The 20,982-nt window shown below is 42.8% G+C and overlaps 1 protein-coding gene across 13 annotated transcripts in view; it reads right to left on the reverse strand.

The window, feature by feature from the left end:
* Positions 1-12,793: 12,793 nt before the first annotated feature.
* Abcc9 (ATP binding cassette subfamily C member 9) overlaps positions 12,794-20,982 on the reverse strand; it is a 123,887-nt gene continuing 115,698 nt past the window's right edge. For 8 of the 13 annotated variants that reach the window (XM_087656153.1, XM_087656145.1, XM_087656150.1 and 5 more), the window contains 2 exons: positions 19,104-19,166; positions 12,794-15,293 (listed from right to left, as the gene is read on the reverse strand). In XM_087656153.1, the coding sequence (XP_087512279.1) occupies positions 15,156-15,293; positions 19,104-19,166 (201 nt within the window). In that variant the 3' untranslated portion in view covers positions 12,794-15,155. 13 annotated transcript variants of the gene reach the window in all.

Below are 20,982 nucleotides of genomic sequence, written 5' to 3' on the forward strand. Positions count from 1 at the left end.
CTGTCGCCATGCCATGCCTTCCCTCCATGATGGGCTGTGTCCCCTAAACCCAATCCCAAACAAACCCCTCCTTCCATGCAACGCTCTTTAGGTATTTCATCCCAGCAACAGGAGAAAGAATGAACACAAGGAGGTTCCTGACATTCCTACTGTCTAAAGAAATAAAGCTTGTCAGATGCTTTCAGACACAGGTAGGTGTGTGTGTGGGGGGGTGTGTGTGTGACAGGCTGATGTCTCTCTCAACTGTCTATTGTTTTGATTACCAAATGGAGACTGGAGAGGTCCTGGAAAAGACTTCTGAGATGCAGGGTGGGGGCTTTGTGTCCAATGGCTTTGACTTGACTTGTGGGCTTTCAACTGTCAGACATCAGGATTTAGAAAACCTTCCAGATGACAGTTGGAGCACTCGCGTCAGCAGCAGGGATGACTGACGGTTGGCCTAATTTCTTGGTGTGCTTCTTTACTCGTGTCCTCATCTAAACCACTTGGGAACATATTGCTTTTGGAATCGGCTTAAATAAAACGTTACATAAACTAGTAATCAAAACAACATGTTATAAACTCACTTTCAGAGCCTTATCACTCGAGAATGACCGTTTAACTCTTCACACTTATCTGTTTCATGGGGTTTGGAAACTTCCATTTTGAGCTAGGTGTGTGTATATGTGTGTGTGTGTGTGTGTGTGTGTGTGTGTGTGTGTGTGTATGCGCAAGTGCATATGCGTGCACATGTATGATATGTATACACATGTATAATAAGTATTTCTTTTCTTCTAATTGTCAAAAATGATTCATCAGGATTGCATATTAAAAGACCTCACCTCCAGCTTGTGCATTCAACTCAAGTCAGAAAGCCGTGATGGGAGGTGATTAATGAAAATCAATCCCTTTTATTTGCATCTGAGTGGATAAAACAAACTGTGCCGGGACACGCTCTTTGCCATCAAGCAGGAAAGAATAGATCACATATCATGAAGCCTACGTGTTTATGAACAATCAGCCCAGGTCAGTCAGTATGTTGGCCTTCAGCTAACAAGACTAGAATTCAATCCCGGGGATTCATGTAAAGAATGTAGCTGTGCGGGTCTCTACGCCATCCTAGCACTGCATCGGTAAGAATCCCCGGGGCTCCTAACAAGAGCTTCGGACTGCAGTGACTATGTGAGCTCCACCTGAGGAAGATATGTGGGACCTTGTATGGGGGCGAGCAATTCAGGGAACCCAAGGACTCTCCAATAGGCTTCACCTAGGAAATAGCTTGACATGCTTGAAGACTACCAATAAGAGCAGAGTAGTTAACAGAGGAGAGGAAGGACGGAGAAGAGAGAGGTGGGATATGTCAGTGGTTCAGTGGTCCATCTGGCCCTTCGCTTACCCTAGTGAATAAGGACCGAGGGCCTGACAGCAACTAGGCTGTGACAACCACCCAGTGGGAACTGGGTTATCTTCCGTATGTTATTTATCAGTCTAGAGCACAGTAAAATAACCTATGTAAACTAATCCACTTAGCAAGTGCTGAGTGGCACGCTCAGAATGTCCTTCCTCACGTCCATGTTTCCCCCACCATGCACTCTTTCTGAGGGATGGTTTTCTACCCACGGTAAAGCTGCATGAAAAAATATCCGGGGATGTGATTTTATGCTCCTCTGAGGTTTTGCTGGGCAAAGACAGAACACGAATAAAATCCTTGACCACAAATTAAAATGTCTTTAATGAGAAGGCATAAATCCTTCCAATATGATGGAATGAAAACACATTATCCCAGACATAGGGGGAGCCTCAGACTTACGAGGCGAGAGTGTCGTGGCTTGGATTCAGTCTGGATGTGTCCTGCAAGAATTTCTGGGCCCAAAACCTGGCCAGATGTGACAGTGTGAGAGATGGTGAAATACTTGTGTGTGTGTGCATCACACATACATTGTGTGTGAACACATATATGTGCAGGTGCACACGTACAGGAGTTTGCATGTGAGTGGAGATCAGAAGTTAATTTCAGGTGTTGTTTCTCAGACTCGATTCACCTCATTTTTTGAGAACCATTCGCATTGGTCTGGAGCTCACCCATCAGGCTAGAGTAGCTGACAAGCAAAGCCCAAGGTTCCTGCGGTCTCTGCTTGCACGGCCCCGTGATTGTGATTGCAGCCTGCCTTTTTATCTGGACCCTGGGGCGCCAAACGCAATCTGCATTGCAGTTTCACCAACTGAGTCATCTCCCTAGGCTCTGAGAGGATGGGAATTTTAAGAGGTGGGTAAGTCATGAAGACATACTTACTATCAGAAGACACTAATGTTGGTCGTTTTTCTTAAAACTTGTATAAGTGTCTAGTCATGGTACAAAGAGAAGAGTCTCACAATGGCGTATTCACTTGCGTCTCTCAAATGCTTTGACTGTCTTGCCCCCCACCCTGCGCTTCTGTCCTCTGTGTGAGAGAGCAGGGGATACTTGTTTCCCTGACTCTGTTTTATTTCACTCAGTACAATGATCCCCAGTTCCATCCATTTTCTTACCAATGACACAATGCCATTCTTCATAAAATTTCACATTACCGTTCTGCACATGTCTGGGGGCTGGGCACACCTGCCATGGCATGAGTGTGAAAGTCAGAGGAAAACTTTGGGGTCCTTCCACCATGCGGGTCCTGGGGACTGAACTTGTGCCGTCAGGTTTGAGGACAGGTACCTGTTCCTGCTGAGCCATCTCAGTGCCCTAGTTCTTCTGTAGGACTGGAGAAAATTTCACCTTGTGTGTGTACTACATCCATGCATCTGCCGACAGACACAAGGCTGACCTTGAAGAGTAAGTTAGTCCCCAAGAGAGCAGGTGGCTATGTCTGAATCACTGGCTTCATGTTCCATGGGAACTCTGGCACACGAGGCTCCTCCCTTCTGTGAGTTCCTCTCCACAGATGAGAATAGAAGTATACTCGAGCTCCCCCTTTCAGTCACTAAACCAAATAAAGCCAATTTAACCTCCTCTCCTTATAAAGTATCAAATCGTAGGTGTTTTGCTACAGGAGCAGAAGATGGGTGTACTCAAAGGCAGGCAAGTTATGCTGCCTACAGAGCTTTGGGTGCTGCCTGCCCTGCAGCGGGCACTTATTACTCGCTCTTGCCAGTAAGTGAGGGTTGTTTGTGGCCAAGAAGTCAGAGCAAGGGGTGATCATAGGAAGAGGGGAGACATAGTCCCTGGATTGCCTTACTTACCACCCAGCTCTCTTCCTAACCTAAAATAAGGCTCCATATGATAATTACAGAGCTGAGTGGTAATTCTGAGACCTTACTGGCCTTCAGAGTATGGTATATACTCAGTAGTCCTAGTGGTGCCTGTTCAGCTCTTAAATCTGGCTGATACCAGATACTGAAAGGGAACCAGCCAGAAACACCAGTGTTGCAACAAGAACTCAGATATCCTATGTCTGTTTTATCGGAATCATGAGGGTTACCAAGAGAAAAGCAGGTCCTTCTACTACAAAGGAGAGAGTATCTGGGAGCGTTTTCTACACTGAAGCTATAAAATGCTAGTTCTGGATGAAGCTGACAATTCCCATCCTCAAGACACAAGGAATAGATGCTGTTAGCTCTTGGTTCAGGACCTGAAGTTGGGGGTGGTGGGGGGAGACAGAGAAGGAGAGAGGGACAGAGACAGGCAAACAGACAGAGACAGAAAGACAAACCATCTCTCTCTCTATTTCCCTCTCTCTCACACACACACGCATAGAGGAGAGAGAGAGAGAGAGAGAGAGAGAGAGAGAGAGAGAGAGAGAGAGAGAGAGAGAGGAGCTCAGTCTCTGCTCTTACAGTGGAAAGGCTGAGGAAGAAATTTCCAAAGATGTCCTTCTCTATCCTGTACTTTCAAAGGTTCCCTCCCTGTGTTTTGCAAACCCAGTGACTCATGCAGTGCATGGAAAGAAAAACCTGACACTTCCCAGAACTTTGTCCAGTGGTTGCTTGCTGCCACCTTTCGAGAACGGCCAGCTGCAGTAGGAATTATAAAAGTTGAAAAATTTCCACCTCACCCCCCAAAATGTCCCCCAATTCTAGTCGTTCTTCCTTCCCTAGCCCCCAATCTGATCTGTCCTGTTCCCAACCCACCTGCCCCCAGTCCACCTATGAAATCTATCCTTCCTCCCCTTCCCAGGGAGATCCTTGCCTCCCACTTCTGCCTACTCTCCTGTTACTTCGCCTCTCTGGGTCTGCAGACTGTAGAATGATTGACTTTCACTCTACAGCCAATCTTCCCTCATAATTGAGTACACACCATGTTTGTCTTTCTCGGTCTGGGTTGCCTCACTCAGGATGATATTTTCTAGTTCCATCCATTTGTCTACAAATTTCACGATGCTTCTAACAGCTGAGTAATACTCCATTGTATAAATGTGCCATGTTTCCTTTACCCATTCTTCAGTTGATGACGTCTAGGCTGTTCCCAGTTTCGGGCTATGACGAGTAAAGCTGACGTGAACATAGCGGAGTACGTGTCCTTGTGGGCTGGTGGGGCGTTGTTTGGGTATCTGCCCAGGAGTGGTGTAGCTGCGTTTTGAGGCGCATCAAGTCTCCATTTTCTGAGAAACTGTCATATGGAGAAAATGCCATCTTTGCCAGCAGGAGCCGTCACTTCTGGTTTTGATGTTAGCCGTCTGACAGGTAGGTGAAAGATGTAATCTCAGAGTCACTTTGATTTTCATTTCCCTGGTGGCTAAGGGTGTTGAACATTTCCTTAAGTGTCCCTCAGCCATTCGAGATTTCTTTGTTGAGAGTTCTTTTTAGATCTGTCCCCATTTTTAATTGGATCATTTTATTGATATCTTGCTTCCTGATTTATCTATATATTTTTTGGAGATTAACCTCCGACAGATGTGGAGTTCACCCGTGAACCTAGTGGAAACTTCCCGGACTCTATGCGAGTGACCCTACCAAAGATTCCTATTAATGGGGGGACAGAGAGCCTGAATCAACCGTCTTCTGTAACTACGTGAGGCCTCAAGTGGAGGGATTGGGGTACCAACTCAGCCACAAAACCTTCTTCCTACAGTTTTTCCTCCCTGCAGAATGTTCTGGAACAGGAGCCTAGCAGAATCACCATCAAAGAGACCAGAGAGACTTCATCCAGCCATTGTTGGGTGCAGATGCAGAGTCTCACAGCCAAACATTAGGTGGAGTTTGGGGGGGTCCTGCAGAGGAGGGGGATGAGGGGTTGGAGGAGACAGAGACATCAAGGTCACCACGAGAACACATTCCCACAGAACCAACTGGCTAGCACTCATGGGGGCTCCAGGAGATCAGGGAGCCTGTATGGGTTTGACCTACGTCCTTGACATCTATGCTATGAATGAGTAGCTTGGTGTCCTTGTGGGAATCCTAACAGTGGAACTGTTTGCTTTTTAAAGTTTGAAAATTTTAAAGGGGTTTTTAGTTTTAAGCCCGAGGAAGTCAGGGGTTTCTTTTCAATCATTAAAGCCTTGGTCTTACTTCAGGTAAAGATTATCTGAGCCAAAAATAGTTTTCATAGGGTCGGGTCAGTTGTTTTTTGTTTTTTGTTTTTTCCTAAACAGGTTCATACTGGAATTAAACATTTGAAATTTGTTTCCAACTTAAAATATCGTATCTTATTTGCTGTCAGAACAAAAGGAATAACGTCTACCAGCCCACGGAAAATTTGTATGCGTTTCAAGGACATCTCTTATTTGTAAAATAAACGAGTGAATATGGAAGTTGCAGATGAGGTACTGATCAAGTTCACAGCACCTTAGAGGGAGAAAGACTTGTGATTGGACGGTGCTAGAAGTGGAGCTCAGTGGTAGGGCAGCTGCCTAGCAAACATGAGGCCCTGGGTTCGGATCTTAGCACCGTGCTGAAAACTCAATTCTGCCACTTCCTGTGGAGGCGTTGAACATCACTGTTTCCTGTTTGGTAAAATACAAAGGGCTTAGAAGTGACCACTGCATCTAAGGACAGCATTACCAAAAATAATCATGGTTCTCACAAAGCCAGCTTTATTTGCTGTTTCTAGTTTTTCTTTGCCTTCAATTTACTACTAGTTCTAACCAATGATAAATATCAACAGAGGTGACTAGTGTGGTCTTTCTCCTTGTGATTTTCAGTAAAATCTTTCAGAACAACAACCTTGTATTTCCACATAGTGTGTCTTATGCTTCTTTAGTGTTTAGTCATTGATAGAGGGTGGATTAAATTCTACAAAATGTGCACGTTTAAATGACTCTTTTTTTTTTTTTGGCCACTTAACAGTCAATTAAATTGCTAGATTTAAAATGTCAAGCTATTTTTACACTCCTGAGATAAATTGCACTTTTTATGGTGAACTTTTATTTAATGTATTCAATTATGTTTTGTAAACAATTGGTTTTGAAGGAAGACGTTTCCTAAGCAAAACTGGACTGGCTTCTAATTGACTCTCTCTGACTTTGGATGCAGTCTTTCCTCTTTCAGAAGACTCACAGTTCTTCTTCGTGGATTGGAAAAGCCAGCTACCTTTTAAATGTTTGCAAGAATGTTGACATCACCTACTTCTGTGTTGGGTGTTTGTGTGGGGGGGTATGCAAGTGTGTTGTGTGCATGAGGAAGCCAGAGAAGAACCTTGTATGTTGTTCTTCAGATGTTGCCCACCTTCTCTTGAGATTAAGATCTCTCACTGGAACTTGCCAAGTCGGCTAAACCGGCCGCCACTGAACCGCACGGATTCACTTCTCTTCACCTCCCCAGCACTGACTTGGTTATCTTGTTTCTGGACATGGTCTTACCCCTGTAACCCCATTGGCCTGGAATTCACGGTTAGCCCAGGCACGACTTCAGACTGACAGAGAGCTGCCTGCTTCTGCCTCCCGTATGCTGAAATCAAAGCCCTGAACTACCGCGTCTATGTCATCTCAGACTTTTTATGTGGGTGTAAATGTGGGTTCTGGTGCTCCGATTCAGGTCCTGGTCCTTGGGAGGCAAGCATTTCATCCACGGAGCCGGCTTTCCTGCCTGTTCCCCAGCCATCTCCCCGGCTGTTGCCCCTTTGAACTTCCTGATGAGACCCCATTTAAGATCCCCTTATTTTATCCCGTGTCTTCTAGATGTTCTTGTACATTTCCTGTCTGTTGTATGCTGCGTTCCGGGTGCATTTCCAACGGAAAGAACTGGAAAGCATTGTTTAGGCTTAAGTCCTGTTTAGTCTATCCACAGATTTCAAAACTATAATCGTTCTGTTTTACTTCCCAAGATTTTACTTGTTTATTTTAAATGAATTTACTCTTTTGCATTTATTCTAGAATAAAGCAGCATTGGTAAGCAGGCTGAGCTTAGGTCCTTGAGGAATTATTAGTGTGCACCACCACGCCTAGCTTCATTTGCTCTTCCAAAGCTCCTGTCTTAGGCGAGACCTTCCTGCTCCTCCAGAGGACCAAATGTGATTTCCAGCCCCTGTGTCAGGAAACTTCTGCTCCCTTAACCCCACCCCTCTGGCCTCCAAGGGCACCTGCACTTGTGTCCGTGCATGTGTATATGTGTGGATGCACACATGCACACACACATACAATTAGCTAAAAATAAACAACCCAAAAAAGAGCCTGTCTACACAACTATCTAACCCACATAGAGTGGGGATGTACTGTACATCGCATCCTATAAATACATGTTTAGCCTTGGTAGACTCTTCCGGGTCCTAAATTGGCCGGGACATTTCCTTTCCTTCCACTGGTACCTTCCCCATTTTCTTGGAAGGTAGTTATTACTGCTTATGTTCCTGATGAACCGTGTTGAGCACATTTTTATAAACTCATCAACAAACACACACGCTTTAGAACCCCTTACTGATTACTATTTTTGTTAGGTGTTGTGCTAATATTCTCAGTTGTTTATATATATTTTATTATTTGAAAATTTTATACATGATATTTTGATCATATTCACCTCTCTTCTCTAACTCTGAGATCCACACCCCCATTCCATAGCCCTCCGACTTTGTGTCCTCATTTCTTCTTTCTTTCTTTCTTTCTCTCTTTCTTTCTTTCTTTGCTTATTCCTTTCTTCTTTTCCTTCTTTGTCTCTTTTCTTCTCTTCTTCTTTGTTTCTTTCCTTATTTGTTTCTTTCTCTATCTTCTTTTTTCTCTTCTTTGTTTCTTTGTTTCCTTCCTTTCTTTCTTTGCTTCTTTCTTCCACTTCCTTTGTTCTTCCTTCCTTCCTTCCTTCCTTCCTTCCATCCCCCCTTTTTTCTTTCTTTCTGCTTTTTAAAAAATGCCAATTGAATCCAGTTAGTGCTACCTATAAACTCTTGGGTGTGTGGTCATCTAGTATTGTAGCTGGCCTACCATGAGTTATATTGTAGATGAAAATTAACTTTCGGGGGCTGGGGATTTAGCTCAGTGGTAGAGCGCTTACCTAGGAAGCGCAAGGCCCTGGGTTTGGTCCCCAGCTCCGAAAAAAAGAACCAAAAAAAAAAAAAATTAACTTTCGTCCTTCCAGCATTTACCAGTTACCAAATACCATCCCAGCTAGGGGTAGGAAGAGGGTGCCCAGCTCTTCCCCTCAACAGTGGTGTCATGGCAGGCTTGAATGTGCACGGCTCTTGTGCATTTTGTCACAAGCACTGTGACTTTAGATGTGGAACTAGTGTGTCTGAAAAACATTGCATTAAAACACACTTTTTAAAACAAAATCAATCTAGGTTTTTAATTTCCTCAAGCAAATTAAATTTGAATGTGTGATAATATTTTATTCTTTTCAATTCCATGCATGATCTACAGGTTACTGTAACACATTGATATTGTGTGTTTTTACCAAAACCTCGGGGGTATTCATTTTCTAGAGTTGCAATTATACAATCTCTCATCTTGAGTATATGATTTCACCATTGGAGAATTAGAATATCAATTTATTTTTAAAGGAAAAATAGATCTTGTGATTTTTTAAAAAATATGATGTGGTATTTGTCCTAAGGTCTCATTACTAATATTTCATTCAGGAGTGTGGTTTGTAATCATGTAGTCAGTTTTTATCATTTGTGGTGAGAAAACTCAGTCCAGCATGGAAATGGTTTGTCATGTGTCTGTGTTTGGCTTTTCACATATGAAGACACAGGAACCCAGGCTTACCGGATGAGTGCAAGACAGCACTGAGTGGTGGACGTTGAGTATTATACAACCCAGATTCCTAATCCCCTTCGGTTCCTAGTCAGTAATATCCCAGATAGTCACATAGTTCTTCTTTTTTTGTTTACCATATACACAACAAATACTTATTCTCAAGAGACATTCAATCGCCAGCCTAGTCTTCAGTGAATCCCACACTTAGGAGCACAGCCTGGACGTCAGCTTGCTTGAACTCACCTCTCAGGTGCGCTGACACTCAATTATAACGGGAGATAAAGAATTTTACTGGGCTGGAGAGATGGCTCAGTGGTTAAGAGCTCTGACTGCTCTTCCAGAGGTCCTGAGTTCAAATCCCACCAACCACATGGTGGCTCACAACCATCTGTAATGGGATCTGATGCCCTCTTCTGGTGTGTCTGAAGACAGCAACACGGTACTCACATGAAATAAATAAATCTTTAAAAAAAAAGAATTTTACTTCGCATTTTTTCAAGTTTAAACTAGATCATACTTGCAAGGCTCCCATCACACTCAGCCTGTGACAACCCTGTAGGAAAATTTCAAAGGGACGGTTTTATCATATGTATCCTATTAATGTGTGAACTGATGTCATATTATTTTTCTGTTCTTTCTCCTGATGCTTTTACTTCTCTCCTGTTTTTTGACATGAGATGATACCAGACATTACAGAGGTTATATAATATTTAAACCATAAATCATTATTTCATCCTGATGTTTTATTGGCAAGCATAGTTAAGCTTTATTAAAATACCATTTAAGCCAAGAATTCCTCATGAAATATTAGGGTTGCTAATTTTCCCCCTACGTGGCTGGATAAAGGCCTAGATGCCTTGTGTTCTCAATATAATCTTTTATCACATTGACTACATCCTAGATGTGGGAATCCACAGGGCAGTCCCATCATCATCCACATCACCCATTTCCACCATTCCCTCTTTCCTCTGCCAAGGACACAGGCATGCAAGGTTTGGGCTACGTGTTTGGCACTTTTGAGTGGGTTGAGGGTTGCTGGGAGAAATACATGTAAAGTCTGTGGGTCCAAAACCCTAACATGGCTGGTGAACACAGCTCTAGGTGCATGTTGCTGCTTGCTTGAATCGTTGTGAGAGATGTCTCTTGTAGACTGTGCGGCATTAAAGTCATTTATGGGGGGAAAGTAAAACATGGGCTTAAAAGGCAATATCTGGGGGAGATTCCTTATGGCAAATTTTTGTTTTCATTTCTTGTTTTCAAAGAAAAACACATCCTTCTTTGGACTTTTCCTCCAGTCATAGCTGAGGTTGGCTGGGAGACATTGGAGTAAATGTTTTTGTCAGTCAGCCGATTGATCACGAGGTAAGCAGAACAAGAAAGATTTTCCATTCTTAAATACCCCTCCCCCTAAAAAAATGAAGATAGTCATTTTTTTTTGGTTCTTTTTTTTCGGAGCTGGGGATCGAACCCAGGGCCTTGCGCTTCCTAGGCAAGGGCTCTACCACTGAACTAAATCCCCAACCCCGAAGATAGTCATTTGACAGTATAATGCACAAATGTCTAGGAGAGTGCATCAGTGTGCGACAAAATTCATCAGTTCACAGTGAAAGTCACCAGTTCCCAGGACAGTGCATCAATGCCCAATGCAGTGCACCAGTGCCCAGTGTAGTGCACCAGTGCTCAGTGCAGTGCATCAGTGCCAAGCACAGTGCGTCAGTGACCTTGACAGTGCATCGATGCCCTTCACAGTCCTTCAGTGACCACCACAGAGCATCAATGTCCATCACAATGCACCAGTGCCCAGGATAGTGCATCACCCCCTTCTTAAAACAATTGCTTATGATTTGGTTTTTCTGATATCACTTCTTGTCATGTCACCTCTAATTTGTGTTAACTTCTCCTCAGCATAAAAATTTACATCTTGAAAAAAGACGTTTATTTTACTTTTAATTAAATATGCACATTTGTGGCAAGAAATCATATGTTCACATGTGAGTACAGGGCCAGAAGAGGAAGTCAGACCTTGGCGCTGTAATTATAGGTCATGGTGAGTCATCCAACATGGGTGTTGGGAACTGAACTTGGATATCTTAACCACTGATCCACCCCACCCCGATTCCAGGCTTTACTTCTGATCTGCGTGTACCACCGGGCCACAAGCTTTGACCTCGGAGGCAAATCCTTGACTTAAACTGATAGAGAGCAAAACTGTCTTAGGCACACAGAACGAACACCAAGAGGAAGCTGGCTACTCACTTGCCTGACCCTTTGGGCAACTTGAAACACAGACAACTTGAAACACAGGCACGGCCATACATCTGGATGCTAGAGAATTTTGTGTCAAACCATTCATAAAGGCTGCATGGAAGGTAAAAGAACACATGAAGTTGGTCATAAAGTCTATGGGCAAGGCAAAAAAGGCAGCAGAGATGGTTGTGCAACAGAAAAAATGATGCACATGGGGGACAATAAAATGGATTGAATGGCCTGTTCCCAGACTGACCTCTAGATCTGTCCCTGTCATCAATCTTCCTGAGCCCTGATGTCCCCTAATTCCAGTACAGACTGACATGCCTTTCCTGACTCTTGCCCTTTGAGAAACAGAGTCTTGGTGACTGAAGTGTGACTGGCCAGTAGAAATTTGCTGCAGGGCATATAATAAAAAGTAACTTAAATACCATATAGTAAACACAGAATGTGAAAATGTCAACATATGAACATGAAGACAGTTGGAGAAAAATGTGGCAGTGGGAAAGAGAATCACTATCATGTCCCTTCCACTCATTCAATGCTAAAAAACCATCAGCAATACCCCTCCCCTCCAACACACACACATGCACACAACACACTCCCCACACCCCGGACAGACACATACAAGCATTGTTTACATCCAGAAAGGTATATGGCACGGGAAGTATACATTTTGTACTCAAACTTGGCAGAATCCTATACAAACGATTCAACAGCTAACTCAGATGTGGAAAGCACACATTGCGTTCTCATGAAAAAATATTCCTGCTTAGAACCACCACTGCTGGTTAAATGATGAGACAAAGAAAATGGTGTTGAACATTCCAGCTGTCTTCTCAGATGAGACCCAAGACAAGATTGCATCAGCAAGGAACCCAAACAATGCCTCTCATGACATGGGTGTCTGAGTAATTCAGGGTAAAGTGACACCAGTGGCTGAGAGAAACCAGTGTAGCCAGGCACGGTGCTGCACACATGCAAACCCAGCACTTGGGAGGCCATGGCCAGAGGATCACTCGTGAGTTCAAGACCAGCCTCAGCTAAATAGGAAGCAAGGAGGGAGGGTGGTGGGAGCCGGCTGAGGTGATTTAACTCAAACTTGGCCGATTGTACAATTGGTTTCATCTGGGACACTTGCTAGAAACGTATAAAAATCTCTTCCTTGGTGAGTGTCATCCAGGTGAATCCTACCGATACTTAATAAATCAATGGAATCAATAATTTGCCATCACTGAATTGAGTTTCAGGTGCAGTTTTAGATGGTGTTTTCTCTGCTGATAGGTGGCATGTAGTTTAAGGGCATTTGAGTTGATCCCCTCAGTGGAGACAGACATGGGGGTTGTTAACAAAAGTGACAGGACACATACATGACATTTGGAAATCGTAAAGGTGGGCAAGTATATTGATTCACGGTTGTTGACTGATTAGCAGTGGAACTCTGTGGAAGGAACGTCACTCACTGCAATTGGGTAAACAAAGGGTTAATTTATTATATAAGGTAAGCCAATAAGCTCTCATGTACTACAGAGAGAAAACATACAGTGCGCATAATAAATGAATTCCATATACTGAGAATAAATAGGATAAGCGTAGTAAAGAGGAAGTCAAGAGGAGCCCACAGTTATAGCCACATGACGAGAAGTTAAAAGAAAAATAAAAGAAGAAGTCCGGGGAGAAACCACTTTATTTATTTGGAGCCATGCACTTGTTTTAGTGCCAAGGGCACAGGAAGATGGACAAGATAAGGTCCTGATCACACCAGATGCTTAGAAAGATCTTTCAGTGTCTAACCTACATCTAGAAGAGTCATGAGGAGTAGTGGCAGGGTGTGTGCGCCACAACCTTTGAGGAAAGCGATCCTTATACACAGGGCGACCCCAACAACCCTGTCATTTTATCATGAACACATCTGCACTTCTTGCTTTTCACAGACAGGATAGGATCAATCTGTGTGAATTCGATTTGGTTATATCGATGTAAAATTTAACTCTGTGGAGGCGATTTTCTTTTCTTACAGTCTTAACTACAGTAAAAGCTCCTTTCTGTCATTGCAGGTCACCCAGACAACGCAATTCCTGATCGACTGACTGAGATGTCACCAGACTTCGTTTGGTAGGTGTTTTGTTTGTTTGTTTTTTTTTTGTTTGTTTGTTTTTTGCAAATCAAGTAAGTAAAAGTTTCGAGGAAACGAAAGTCACTTTTGCACAGGATGGCGTAGTGGGCTACAGCGAGGGAGCTACTTCTGTAGATGAATGCCATTTCTAGGAGAGAAGGAGACACTGACTGACAACAAACGTCATGGGTATCCAGCCCCAGCAGAACCTTCTCACACCAGCAATATTTTAGTAGATTAGTCGATTCTCTTATGAAGTACTTTTGAGGTTGAACTCATTGCTAATAGCTGTGACCTACTAGCTTTCTGCAAATAATACTATTATTTTTTTCTAATGAAGTTTTTGATATGGAAGAAAAGGTGACTAATTAGGCTAAGTAACCTGGGCCGTTTCTGTCTATCTCTATGAACGTTTTTCTTATATTACGTTCTATATCCATAAAGGCACCTTGAAATATCTCGATGCACAAGAACTATAAGTCTTGACACAGAATAAAGAACGCAATATGACTACAGGAACGGTGGGGATGGGGCATCTATTTTCTGTGGAGACCCTCATATGGAATTGAGCAGTGCTTATATCTGATGGTTAAAGGTTACAGAAACTGTGGAAGCTGGGATAACAGGGAAGTGAACTTCAGTCAGTTTGGCTTTATTAATGGGCAGTTAAATGAAATGTGACACTAATATCATATAGACTTCTGGTACACTCTATAAATTAGAACAGGACCAATGGCCACATGTGTGACATCAATGTCTGCCACTGAAATTTGCCCAAGTGAAAATAAACACTTGCTACCTGTGTAGATTCAGAGTGGGAACTATTTCTATCTTCCCACAGAGATGTAGGGTAGGGGATATCTGGAACCTTCGAGGAATGTGCACATGCCAAGATTAGCATACAGCCAAGATATGGCATGAAGATGTGTATGTATATGTGTGTGTGTGTGTGTGTGTGTGTGTGTCTGTGTGTGTGACAGATAAGGCCATTCATCTATATTCTTTTGGGCCCTAGATAATATAGCATTTCAGGGTTCAGAGCCATTGTTTGGCTGATAAAGAATTAAACTCTAGAAAGCTTAGTTTAGGTGGCCCATTGCTGAAGGACTGAAGCTAACTTGAACTTCCTCCTTATTGGATGGAGGCAAATGGAAACAAATAATATTTTCAAATATTCAATCTCTTTTCATGATCTTTCTCTTGTGAGGGGTCGGCTTTATAGAGGTACTAAATATGATAGCTTCGTGGTGACAGGAAATGATTTAAAAGGGGAAAAGTTAAAAAAAAATATCAACAATGTTAAATGCACAGAAAAGACTCTCCTATGGATCATGAACGTGAGTATTTTGTTAGAAAATGAATTTTCTTCATCAACAGCAGGGCAGTGCTAGTCTTCCTAATGAGAGTGTGGTAGCACAGACGACTCATTTCAGCTCCAGTGCTTGACAGACATCGACAGATTTACCCCTTAAGGTCGCTGGCATGTTTTAGCATAGGCTACCTTTCCAGTGTGGCCTGATCACAGTACAACACCCACGATGAACCTACAGGGAGTGTCCCTCAGACCAAAACAGGAAACAGAAATCTCTACTTTCCATACAGAAGTCTGTCGAAGTTTCCGGCGCCACCCTTCCGAGGCAAAGTTGGGGGATCCCTCTGGTGGGCGACGGTAGGCATCGAGACACAGGTGCTGTTGTGATGTAATCCTGTCACATGTCCGCACGAACGAACGAGGCGAACACTCCATCCTCCTGGGCCAAGAGGCTTTCCGGGGTGTCGTATTCCAAAATGTTTCCTCTCTTCATCACAATGACCAGGTCAGCAGTCAGAATGGTGTGAACCCGATGCTGCAGGAGCGCGAGAGACATCGACATCCGTTATGAATTTGAGCTCACGGGGGGCCAAACAATGACTATGATTTCAGACTGGTCATGCACGGTTGCTTCTTTTTACCTTGGGCCTACCATTTTCTTGAATTAATTAATTAATTAATTAATTAATTAATATACTTTAAAAATTCAGCTAGCATGGAGGGGTTTTGTTTTATCTGTCTTAATTTTAGTGTAGCCGTTAGTCACTGTTTCACAGAAACTTGACAACTAGACACACCAATCAGTCGTTGTCTCAATGAAAGGCCAAAGGGAGCCAGGGTGAAGCAGTTGGGTTCTATCTTATTCTTGATTACAGTTAATTCATGTGTGAGCACTCTAAGTCCCCGGATTAACTAACAATGGGAAGGACCCTGAGAGACTCTGGTCTGGAAATCTGGAGAAGTGTATTCTGGCATTTGAATGCATTATCCAGGGTTATTGGCCTATAGTCTCTCATGGCATTTTCCAGGGTTATTGACCTGTAGTCTCTTATGGCGCCCTTGGAAGAGGGGCTGTGGTGTTATTACAACAATAATAATATAATAACTGCCATTCATTAAGCATGCATCATATGCTAGTGTACCACATAAGGAACTTGTGAATTCTCAAATTTTTCTTCAGCTGCAGCTTCCCCTCCCACTACTTAATCATGGATAGAATTAGGGTTCAGATAGATGAAGTTACTGGGAGACACGTTTTAAAAGTATCAACAAGCCTTATCAGTGAGAAATTTATTAGTGAGAAAGAATGACCTTAACGACACTTCTATTGTCTGCAGGATGTGATTCTACAGATTGTCGAAGAGATCTATCAACTATTCAATTGTGGTTGCTCTTCCCGTTGAGTGTTTAACAGAGTGCAGAGGACCAAACTAAAACAACAACAAACAGTTGAAAGCAGATGTGTGTGTGTGTGTGTGTGTGTGTGTATGTTTATGTGTGTGTTTGTGTGTGTGTATGTGCATGTGTTTGTGTGTGTGTATGTTTGTGTGTGTGTATGTATGTGTGTGCATGTTTGTCTGTGTGTGTATGTTTGTGTGTGTGTATGTATGTGTGTGTTAGGGTTAGGGTTAGGGTTAGGGTTAGGGTTAGGGTTAGGGTTAGGGTTAGGGTGTGTATGTTTGTCTGTGTGTGTATGTTTGTGTGTGTATGTATGTGTGTTTGTGTATGTGTATGTGTGTGTGTACTTTTGTGTGTATGTATGTGTGTGTACGTATATGTGTGTGTATGTGTGTTTGTGTGTGTATGTTTGTGTGTGTTTGTGTGTGTATGTGTGTGTATGTTTGTGTGTGTGTGTGTGTGTGTGTGTGTGTGTGTGTGTGTGTGTGTGTGTACGTGGCCTCAATCTGCCCACTGTGTTAGCATTTTGATGTATAACCAAGGTAGAACTCTTCATGAGTACTTTTCCATTCCTCTGTCCTGGCTGTTTAGATGCACGGTGTGTTTTGGACCCGAGAGGGACTCTCCAGTCCTACTAGCCACTTTCAAGTTCTCAGTAATCACACTTAGCTATTTTTAGAAATTAGACAGAAGTTGAGGGGCAATGCCCATCTTTCAGAAAAGATCAGAGGCATTTGTACTCCCACACACTTCAAAAAAATAAACAGAGCAAATGGTTTTAGAACAATGCACTTTCCCTTCTGAAAAATACTATTTCTTCAGTAACTATTTCAATGGTGCTTTAAAAAAGAAATTGGCCTTTCTATCTCTGAAGACAGTTTCATAAACATTACTATAACAGTCTAAAATTATGTTTACTAAACTAAAATAAATATTGAAGTATTTTAGCCAATAGAAATAGATGTAGCTTGTGTTTACCCCATTAATTCACATTATTTTTTGTTGTTGTTGTTGTTGTTGTTGAGAAAGCGTGGGGTCAGTTTTGACAGTGTTAAGAAAATTTCAAAATGCTCCAGAGAAGTTAACCCAATTAAGGGTGAAGAATAAATCATTTCCATAAATAAACACCAGGAATTAGTTTGGTATGTGATGATTCCTAGGAAGCTGGAAAAATGCGTATTAAAAAGATATTTTATATCGCCCAGTGGCAGTTAACCAAGGCAATGGGGATTTTTAGGCAGAGAAAGAGAACATGTCATAGCAGAGCCATGGATCGTTCCAGAAGAAGTTTATGACAATGTGGTGCTGGTCTATCGTCGATGAGCCACTTGTGAAGGGCGGGCCTCTGTAGAGTCTCTCGGACATACCTCATCCCTCTAAGCTTTAGGTGTGTCAAGTATGTTGGGAGTTTAATGACCTAGACATTAAGGGTCTAGAAGACTGGACAAAAGACTTGCATTAAATATTCCTAAATACGGTTAGAAACCAGGTAAAAGAATGCAATCTTTCACTTAAGGATATAACTTATGATCAAGTAACCTTTGCCATAAATGGGGCTCAACACCACCATGCTTCATGCAGAGTAGGGCAGAAATTTGGTCTCCCAGGTTAGCAAGGGTCCGACATCATGAAGGGGTGAAACAGGGAATTCTTCCTTCCCCTAAGTATCCGCCCTTCATGTCTCTAGCAAGGTAATTCTTGAAGCATATTCAAGAAGTGTTTTTCATGTTAGCTGGTTCTCTAGCCTCTTCCTTAAATCATTTACCATGGTGACAATGAAGTTCTGAAGCTCACCCCTTCTGGAAGGAGGAACCACAGAGCTTAGAGAAAATGGTAATTCCTTTAACTGGGGCCCATGGGAAATCGCTTTCTGGAGCTTGAGAAAGATGCACTTCAAAGAGTGGTCTTTCTTCCAAGAGTAGCAAGTGTCCCTCAAAGCACAGGGCTCTCCGCAGTTACACTCAGTAATCCCTGAAATCCATCTTTGGGCAGGTAACACACAGAAATTTTAAGGGTGACTAGAAAACAGCCTCAGATTAACTTGTCCTTAGGCCACAGGTGAGCCTGGTTTTGCTTCCTAAATGCTGTCTTTGAAAACATAAGAGGCCACACAATGCAAGCACTTGGGTGAGCTGACTTGTGCAGTTAGACCCGGGGTTAGTTCCTCCCCCAGCCCTCCCTCTAATCGAAGCCTCCTCTCTGCCTTACTCAGCAGATTCTGCTATGACAACTACCAGAGAACGAGACACTTGGAGGAGCAGATCTTGCTGGTCTACTTGTTGGTCATCACCAAAGTAGAAAAGAGGCCATTCTTGTGCTGGAGCAGGTTTGGACCAGTATCGCACTCCACTAAAATACCCTCAGAAAAGACTAAAACAAGGCCCGCATCCATAATAGAGGAGACACGGTGCTGGAGGAGAGAGAGGTGGAGAGAGAAGAGAATCAGCAGGAAGAATGGACAAGTGTATCACGAAATAGAGTCTTCGGTGGGTGGCAATGATAACAAAGATCAAGAGGAAGGGACAGAAAACTAATGCCCTTACAAGCAAGAAATTCGACAAGGGGCTAATTGACTCAGGGACCTGATTGCTATTGGATGTACGGATATCACCTTCCCCGGCTGTCAGGTCTCCCACTGTCTTCTACTTTAAATGATAGAAATAGGGAAAATATACATGAATATTAGCTAAATTGGTAATGGAACTTAGGAGCGTTCTTTCTGAAATGTTCCTTCCAAACATTAGCCCAGACACTTAGCATGTGATCAGCTGGTGTCCTTATATTTCAGATGATGTCATTGAAAATATATATAATGTGAAACAAGAAAGAAATACACAATCAACACAAGTATGTTTTACCTTCTCAGACTTGAAGCTCGCTACAGAAGAATGAGTGACCCCACACCCGCCCCGACCCCACCCCACCCCACCCCATGCATGTCACTTACAGCTATGGTTACAACCGTGCGATCCGCAAAGGCTGTCATGACTACTTTCTGCAAAATGTTTTCCTGCCAAAAGAGAAAAGAAAAGTTTCAATTTTCAGGTGCCTACTTGAAAAAGTGCCTTTCTCTTGCTAAAACATTTGCTACCCCAGGGTATTAGTGCCATTGTTCAGCTCCTTCTGAGCATGCTCTCTCCAAGCCCTCTGTGGAGGCTGACAGAAAATGTAGCTCATTGCCAGTGGTCTGAAGTAAAAGGGAGACCATGAGAATGGAGGAAGAAAATGTCTTTCTTTTATTTTAAAAGATTTATTTTAAACAATTTTAATCTTGTGTGTATACATGCCATGTGCACTCAGGTAACCCACAGAAGTCAGAAGCAGGCACCAAACCTGAAACAGGAGTTACAGGTGGTTGAGCTGCTCAGGTCCTGTGCTAGAGCTTGAAGTGCTACTGAGCTCTGCAGTCCCAGATATCTTAAGGGACAGGGAGGGGCGGTAATGGAACACAGGTGCCTTGAAAGCAGAGGGAAGTCTAACTTGGAGGAGGAGAGTAAGGGGGGAGAGAAAAGCCACATGGGATGGGATGAATAAAAATAAAGCACAGTGACATTCAGGTGGGAAAGTGTCATAATGAAACCGTTACTTAGTATGCTAGTGAAAGCGTCATGAGGAACTCATTACTTTGTATGCTAGCCAAAGTGTCATGATGAAGCCGTTACCTTGTATCCTAGCCAAAGTGTCATGATGAACCCGTTACCTTGTATCCTAGAGAAAGTGTCATGAGGAACCCATTACTTTGTATGCTAACTGGAAAAGAAAACTCAGTGGTCCATCTACTGGACAGATTTATTACCAGGAGCCTCAAAGGGGAAAATGCACCACAGGAGCATGGGCATGCATGCTCTCACTAGACCACAAGCTGCACACGGTGGAGGCTTATCAAACCCTGGTGCTAACCTTTGACTTAGCAAACAAAGAGAGCTGAGGTTCATGCCAAAATTTGGATATTTCTTAACCAATATTGAACGTTTATGAAAAATATACCTTTCTTCACATCACAAAATATGAGTGACATTACATTTGAAAAGTGTTAATAGTCTATCTGCTACAGGAAACTTTGGTCACCTATGTATCTCCCTTAGGTTGCTTGAGTCCCAGATTCTCACTCCCTCTCTTCTATACTATGGAGAAGCAGTTATCTTTGAAATGGGAGGAACTTCCAACCATATACAATGTTAGATGTGATGTGATATAACTTGGCAATATACTTTGATTAGTCTTAATGGAGAGGGGAACTGAGAAGCCAGGCATAGTGGTGTGTACCTGTAATCCCTAGTGCTGAAGAGAGAGATGCAGGGGATTGCAAGCTTGGGGTGAGCCTGGCATGACAGTGAGTTTCAGGCCAGCAAGGAAGGTACATTAGCATCTTCATACACAGTTGGTTCTTAACAATCTTGAAATGGTTTTACTTGGGTGTAACTTTACCCAATCTGAACCAAGCAACCAGTAAAGTCTCTGGCCCTTTCCCATGAGTACATGGGGAAACCCACTCTTAGTTTAAGTCATTAGTAACCTTAAAAAATACAAATCGCTATAGATGATGAATGGCCTTACTTATCATGGTCTACTGAAAAGACTGAACTTTCCATAGTTTGGAGTCCTGATGTGTGGCCTTATTCCTGAGCACAGCATATTGCTGTGCTCTGAGATTATAACACCTTGAAATGTATCAGAAAGTAAGGATCTGGTATAGATAAGTAAAATTCATTTCTCCAGACTGAGACCTCTGCTAACAGCCTCTATTTTCCCTCTTTCCTTCTTTCTTTCTTTCTTTCCTTCTTTCCTTTCTTCTCTTCCCCACACAGCCCCCCACAAACTTCATA

Source organism: Rattus norvegicus, chromosome 4 (genome assembly GCF_021556685.1).
Source record: "Rattus norvegicus strain SHRSP/BbbUtx chromosome 4, alternate assembly SHRSP_T2T, whole genome shotgun sequence".
Classification (NCBI taxonomy): domain Eukaryota; kingdom Metazoa; phylum Chordata; class Mammalia; order Rodentia; family Muridae; genus Rattus; species Rattus norvegicus.